This window comes from Chinchilla lanigera, unplaced genomic scaffold (genome assembly GCF_000276665.1).
Source record: "Chinchilla lanigera isolate Chin_1 unplaced genomic scaffold, ChiLan1.0 scaffold00026, whole genome shotgun sequence".
Classification (NCBI taxonomy): domain Eukaryota; kingdom Metazoa; phylum Chordata; class Mammalia; order Rodentia; family Chinchillidae; genus Chinchilla; species Chinchilla lanigera.
The window spans coordinates 18,903,362-18,911,041 of NW_004955427.1; the positions used below are offsets into that span (position 1 = coordinate 18,903,362).

The window sequence follows — 7,680 nt, forward strand, 5'->3', positions numbered from 1 at the left end:
CAGCATGGTACTGAGGAAAAAAAAAAAAAAAAAACAGACCTGAGGATCAGTGGAACACACTAAAAGATGCAGATACAACTACAAACACACTCAGCCACCTTATCTTTCACAAAGGGGCCAAATATTTTCACTGGAAGAAAGATAGCCTCTTTAACAAATGGTGCTGGAAAAACTGGCTTTCAACATGCCAAAGACTAAAACTAGACCCAAATCTATCACCATGCACTAAACTAAAGTCAAAATGTATCAAAGACCTAAATATTAGAACAGAAACACTAAGTCTACTGGAAAGGAAAGTAGGTAGAACTCTTGAAGACATAGCAGTAGGCAGAGAGTTCACAAACAAAAACCAACCTGCATGGGAAATACTTCAAAGAATCAACTGGGATCTAAGCTTATTAAAAAGCTTTTGCACATCAAAAGAAATCATCAACAGAGAGAAAAGAAAACCCACAGAATGGGAAAAAATGTTATCCAACTGTCCCTCAGACAAAGGACTTCTATCTAGAGCATATAAAGAATTTTTAAAAATCAGACCCACTCCCAAATTGAAAGTCCTAATCCAAAAATGGAAATCTGAGATGAACACACACTTCTCAGATGAAGAAACAAAAAAAGGAAATAAATATATGAAAAAATGTTCAAAATCATTGGTCATTCAACAAATGCAAAATAAACAACATTGAGATTTCATCTCACCCCACTAAGAGTGGCTGCCATCAAGAATTTAACGAACAGCAAATACTGGAAGGGCCATGGGGAAAAAGTAACCCTGCTCCACTGTTGGTGGGAATGTAGACTGGTCCAAGCACTGTGGAAATCAGTGTGGAGATTCCTCCAAGAAAAGTAGAATTAGAGGTCCCTTTCAACCCAGCTATTCCCTTCCTGGGTATTTTTCCAGAAGAATTAAAAACATCATAACACAGTGATATATGTGCATCCATGTTTATAGCAACGCAATTTGTAATAGCTAAATCTTGGAAACAACCCAAATGCCCATCAACCAAGGAATGGGTAGAAAAGAAGTGGCATTTTTATAAAATGAAGTACTACTCAGCTATATAGAAGGAAAAACTCAAGGTTTTTATAGGTAAATGGATGCAATTAGAGACCATACTCATAAGTGAAATAAATCAGACTCACACGTGTACATTGTATTATCTCCCAGAGTAAATAGGATCCAAAATCTACAACAGATATTGTGAAAGGGAAAAAACTGCCCAAAAGGAAAGAACAACTGGGATGGGAGAAAAGAGAAAAGAAGGAAAAGAAAAGAAAAAGAAAAAATATATATATAGATACACCACACACGATAACTAAGATAGTTATATTACTAATTTCTTTAGTTCATTGAAGGGAATAGTTTGTGCTTACATTGTTTGATCTGTCTTGCATGCCTGTATCTTGTAATCTGAGCAACTACTTTGATGTTAGCAATACACAATATATTAACCATTGTTAATTTCCTACTATCTTGTTTTGAATTTCTGTATCATTGTTTTTATTGTTTTTTCTTTCCTTTAAAAAAAAGAACATAATTTGGTCGCATTACCACAATATGGATTAGAATCTAAAGAACTTTTTGCAGGCCCATGTACTACAACAGTGCCTAGCACACTCATGCACTGTGGAGTCAGTCACAACGCTGGCACTGACTGGCTCTTTCCTCTTTCCCTCTCTCTCTCTCTCTCTCTCTCTCATCTCTGTCTGTCTCTGTCTCTGTCTCTGTCTCTGTCTCTCTCCATCTGTCTCTCTCTTTTGTGTCTCTCTCACTGTCTCTCTGTCTCTCTTGTCTCTCTCCCTATCTCTGTCTCTCTCTCTCTCTGTCTGTCTATCTCTCTCTCTCTGTCTCTCTCTCTCTCTCTCTCTCTGTCTTTCTCTCTCTCTCTCTGTTTCTCTGTTTCTCCTTGGGATTGAACCCAGGGCCTTCACACTGAATTACATCCCCAGCCCCTTGTTTATTTTCAATTTTGAGACAGGGTCTCACTAAGTCACTAAGTTGCCTAGGCTGAGCTCAAATTTGCAATGCTCTTGCCTCAGCCTCTGAGAGTGCTCAGATTACAGACATGCACCACCATGCCCAGCCAACAGTCTTTCTCTTGATAGCGACTGGGCCAAGCCTGCAGCAAAGCATTCACCAGCCCTCAGGGTTGCTTGGAGGCCTAAACAAAGAAGTTGGAATTCTGTCCACTCATGGAAGGTTGCCTAGACAACTGAGGCCCACCCAGAGCACCCAGTAACCAAAACCAGACAAGAACTCAGCAGAAAATGGATGAGCTTCTAGAAGAGGGTTCCTCTGAATCCTTGGGACCTCAAAGCACAGCCATACCCCCAAATGTTGGTCCAACTAACAACCTTGAAGAAGACAACCAGGAGAACCAGTCCAAAGAGGATGAAGATGACCACACAGTCCACAGAATAGCTGACCAAATTATCCACGCAGTATATAGCCAGCATGAAGCCATCATATCTGCTCAAGCTGACCACAGAGTATCTGAAGACTCTGGGTATACAGTGCATGATCAATATGACCAAAAATCATCTGACTCAACTGATGACAAGACATCCAGCCAAGCTAATGGTATAGCATATAGACAGGTTGAACATGGGGTACCTGATCTAACTGATAGAACTGCTGAACAGGTGGACCGCAGGTTGTCCAATCAGGCTGGTGGAAGAGCTTCTGAGCAGGTGAACCGTAGATCATCCAACCAGCCTGATAGAAGAGCCTCTGAGCAGGTAGACCACAGAGGGTCCAGCCAAGCTGGCAGAAGAGCTTCTGAGCCAGTAGGGCACAAGTTATCCAGCCAGGCTAATAAAAGAGCTTTGGGGCAAGTGGACTACAGCCAGGCTGACAGAAGAGTTTCTGAACAGGTGGGCCACAAGTTATCTGGTCAGGCTGATAAAAGAGGCTCTGAGCAGGTGGACCACGGACTGTCTACCCAAGTCAGAGGATTAGCTTCTCAGCAGATTGATGACACATTGTCCATGCCACCCAATAAAGGAGCATCTGAGAATGATCAACACAGAATATCTGACCAAAAAACTTCTGAACAGATTGACTTCAAACTGTCTAGCCTAGCTGAGAGAACTGAGAAAGCTGACCTGATCTTGTCTGACCAAGATGAACCTAGAACGGCTATACAGTACTACCAAGCCACTAAACCAACTGAACAGCAAGATATCTACCAAGCTGACATCAGTACAGATAAGTTGATGGTTGGTAGAGGTCCCTATAGTGAAGAATACCAGGTTAACAATTTCACAGGTAAACAAGCTGACCAAAAAGAAAACTCCCTATCCTACCACAGAACAGGTGACCAGTCTGAGGATAGAATATCTTCCCAATTCAGCAACCAAGACAAACAGAATGACTACAGCATACAGCCCAGCAAATTTGAGCCTAGTCAATTGCAAGACCACAAACCCAAGCTTTCTATGACAACAGAAAGTCAAAGTCCAACCACCAGCCAAGCCTTCACTGATGATGCCAGAGTCACCAGTAATCTCCAAGGAAAAGACCAAGCCTTTTACTCAAAACTTCCCGCTGTCTTGTCCATCTTGGACCCTAACACCAGTCAAAGAAAAACTCAAGCCACAGAAATTAAACCTGTATGTGAAAAGAGCACTTGATACTTCCTGGGAGGTTAGAGGCCAAGACGGCAGTGGAAATGGCATAGGGCAGGGGGTGGGAGGACACATGTTGGATTGAAGATGAGGAATAAACCCATGTGTTATAGTATGTACGCCCCATCAGTCTCAGGAAAGGAAAGAGAGGTTATGGAAGCAAAAGAGATCTATCACCTCCTTTACCACTTTGAGGCCTCCAAAAGGACTAATGAACCAGGATTTAGAAAACCTGGGTTTCAAGTCCTGATTCTTAATTCTGTACATTAAGTCATTTCCCCAGTCTGGGTGTCTACCAAGGGAAGAGAGTTTGGAATTGATTGGAGATCCATGTGAAAGGGAAAGTATTTGAAGTAGATTGAGAATACCTAAAGTACCTCCCAGGGCTTGAGGTGCATCATATTGCCTGGAAGATGAGTTGAGTCTCTCACAAAAGTCTATCTTTCCTCTATTTCCTGGTTTTAAGATCCCATTCATATCAGAGTCCATCAATAACTATATCTGCAAAATTTTCCAGAGCTTTTAGATTTATTAAAAATTCTTTGGGGGATATTTCAGTTTCAGGATGATTTTTCAGAATTCGAGCAAGAAAATACTTCTCATACACAGAAGCAGGGGGAAACTCCCAGGGGGAGTTTCCCTCCTATAGTTTATGAAGATCCATACCAGGTGTCACTCCAGTACATGGAGGAACACAACATCCTGCAAATATTCCAGGTAAACCTCTCAATCCTTTTCTCTCATTGTAAGTTTTTCAAAAAGTGTAAGAAAGGGTATTTGCTATTAAAATGGGAAAATATGATCTAAATAAGAAGTTAGTAAGTGTATTTACTGTGCTTTTTTTTAACTGAAAGTAGTAAATGATAAACATCAAGTGAATGATGCCATAATATTAAATCCCCCAGAGTGGTTAGAGATGAGATAGGATGGTTGATACATTGGCCAAGAATTAAGGTTTTAACCTTTAGGACAAAAGGACAAAATACTGGCAATTAAAAAGGACAGAAAAGGGCTTTCCAGACAAGAACACAATAGTTTCTAATGATGACCAATCTTGTCACCATCTAAGAACATATATTCTTTAATTGAGAAGGAAAAAGAAAAATTGTTTGTGAGTCTTGAAGTTATAAATCTCAGAGTATAACACTGCAGCTACTTTTAAGGCATAATAAGTCCTTGACCAATATCAAACCACAAGAGATTATCACAGCTTTATTGGGGGAGGAGAGGACAGCAGGTATTTGGTATGTTGTTTTTGTTTGTTTAGAATGTTAATTTTTATGTTAATATTATTTAGCTGGCAACGCACATATACGTCTATAATAACATATCTACATGAAGTAACTCACAATCAGAAAGGTAAAGTTAGAAGAACCCACCTCAAATGAAAACATCAAAACTAAAAAAATATAAGGCAAAATATAGAGGAAAAAGCAAAAATATTACAATCTGTTAGCCAATGGCTACAATTCTAATTTTGCCACTTGTTATCTTTGTGATTTGAGGAAAATTATTAAGTTCATATGAACTTCAGATTCCTCATAAAAAATTGGAATAAGTGATAGCTACTTCATTAATGTTGCTTTATGCCTTTCTCTTCTTATAATGTCCTTTTTTAGGAGAGAACTAATGGCTGAGTTTCTGTCTTTAATCAAAGAACTACCAATTATTAAACCTAAAGACAAAAACTGTTGAAGACAGTAGAGTTTTGAACATTCTTTAATTTTCATCTTTCAAAAATTAATGTTTATGCATAAAATATTGTTATTAGAAAAAAGTAATGTTTAAATACAAGTATATATGAAATATATAATTGAATGATGTAGATATAATAAACATAGCTAAATATTTTTATACCTGAAATTTATCTATTATTTTCTGTGATTAAAAAATGTTTATTATAATTTTTGAGCTATCCAATAACTACAAAAACAAGTGGAAGTTAATTTCTGTGATGTATGCTTTTTCTTTCAATATTGCAACTGAACATAACTTTTACCTTTTAGAATCAAATGTCTCAGAAGCAAGATTATACGTAAGATCACACAGCATTTTCAATTTTTATTTGAAGGATATTTCTTCAATTTCTCTTCAAAATAAGTAATTTAATATCAGTCTACCAAAATCACAATTCTTAAAGATTTTACCAGAACTTCCTTACTACTTCTTTGATCTTGGAAACTATTATCTAGTGCTATTTATAATTAAATTTTATCCCTTCCAATTTTATCTTAATTTGCCCACTTTTATCAGCAGTAAGAAAGTTGTTCTTTTGTAGAGATCCATAAATTTATTTCAAATGCTATAGTACACTTAGGCTAGTGGGAAAAACTGATCAGCTATAATCTAAATGCATAACTTTCTCTCAGAACTAAAATTTGAGGCATTGTGTTCTCTCTCAGCAGATCACTGAAAACTTAGTCTTTGAAAAGCCACAGGACCCTTTGCATTTTATGCTGTGCCAGGTATGGAAAAGAAGAAAATGAACAGCCCTTTTATTCTCATGGTTGCAAAATGTAGCACATGTAGCAAACTCTACAAGATATGTGCATCTCCTAATTAATATACAGTAAACATATCTGTAACTACCATTCAGATTTCTAAAAATTAACATATTGCCAGCATCCCAGAAGACTTCTTCTCTCCCTTATAATTATTAGTCCCCCAAAAGAAATTGTCATTCTGACTGTTATAATAATAACTTCATTTTTCTTTACAATTTTTCTGCTAAACATGAATTATGATACGCTTTTGTTTAGATTTGTTAGTTTTTTAAGCCATACATATAGGGAATCCCATGTACTATGTATTCATTTCTATCTGACTTCTTTTGTTCAGAATTATGCCTGTGAGGTTGATCTATCCATTATGCATGGTTGTTCTTCACTTTCATCAGTGTGGGTATTCATTGGGTGGAATGTGATGTAACTGTTCTTTGTTTTGTTTTGTTTTGTAGCTACACAGGTTGTTTCCAACTTGCAGCTATTACAAAATAGTTTGCTATGAGTCCTCTTGTACATGTCTCTTTGGTAACACATTTCTTAAGTACATATCTTGAAGAGTAAGTGCTAGATCATGGGGTATTGCGTTGGCTTAGCTTTAGTAGATTATTTCGAACAATTATCTAGAGTGATTATACCTATTTGTATTCTCACCATCAGCATGGAAGGGTTCCATTGTTCTGTACCCTACCAGTGTCTCCTATTCTCAGTGATTTTACCAGTATCTATTTCAGTGAATATCTTACTTTTTTTCATTACTGGAACAAGATACCCAACACCCACAAGTTAAGGAAGGAAAGGTTTATTTAGTGCACAGTTTGTACAAGTTTCAGTCCATAATTATCTGGCTCCAAGGCAGAGCAACATGACAGAGGGTCCCAGCAGAGGAAAAACAGTCCATAGCATGGCAGGCAGAAGGCAGTGAGCAGCAAGCTGCAGCAGCAACCTGCCTTTCCCTTTTAGCCCATTCAGGCTACCAGGCTTTGGGTGGTGCCACCCAAAACTATGCTAATTTTGATCAGTAGGCTAATTTAGTACCACACACCTTTAATCTCAGCATCCCATGCCCTAGATCCAACCAGGTCCAAAGCCCCACCTTTGAGCAAAATATACTTTGCGGGGGACATCTAGATACAAGCCATAACCATAAATGAACAGCAAAAATTATTTCATTTTGTCTTTTCCTTATAACTAAAGCATTTGCATATGTTTGTATTTGTCTACTGACCATTTGGAAATATTTATCAGTTGTTTGTCTTTTTGTTGCTCACTACTAAAAGATTTTAAATCCATCTTTTGAGAAACAGAAATTATTTAACATAGTCAAATTTAACAATCTATTTCTTTATGATTTATCTTTCGGTGTCCTATTTCAGAGGTCTCTCCCGTGCTCCTGATGATGGTTTCCTATATTATCTTGAAGAAGTTTGTGATTGGTCTTTTTATAGGAGGGGCATTAGCTTTGTTTGTTTGACTGTTTCTTCACATTTATTCCCACAATAGACCTGGGATTGATTTTGTACAGGGTGTGTGTTGCGGGGGGGGGGGGGGG

The 7,680-nt window shown here is 37.9% G+C and overlaps 1 protein-coding gene across 5 annotated transcripts in view; it reads left to right on the forward strand.

The window, feature by feature from the left end:
- Positions 1–2,216: 2,216 nt before the first annotated feature.
- The window catches only part of LOC102014588 (chromosome unknown open reading frame, human C3orf30), a 24,265-nt gene continuing 18,801 nt past the window's right edge, over positions 2,217–7,680 (forward strand). For all 5 annotated transcript variants that reach the window (XM_005386431.1, XM_005386432.2, XM_005386430.1 and 2 more), the window contains exons 1-3: positions 2,217–3,612; positions 4,186–4,344; positions 6,030–6,092. In XM_005386431.1, coding sequence (XP_005386488.1) covers positions 2,269–3,612; positions 4,186–4,344; positions 6,030–6,092 — 1,566 coding nt within the window. In that variant the 5' untranslated portion in view covers positions 2,217–2,268. The remainder of the gene's footprint in view (positions 3,613–4,185; positions 4,345–6,029; positions 6,093–7,680) is intronic.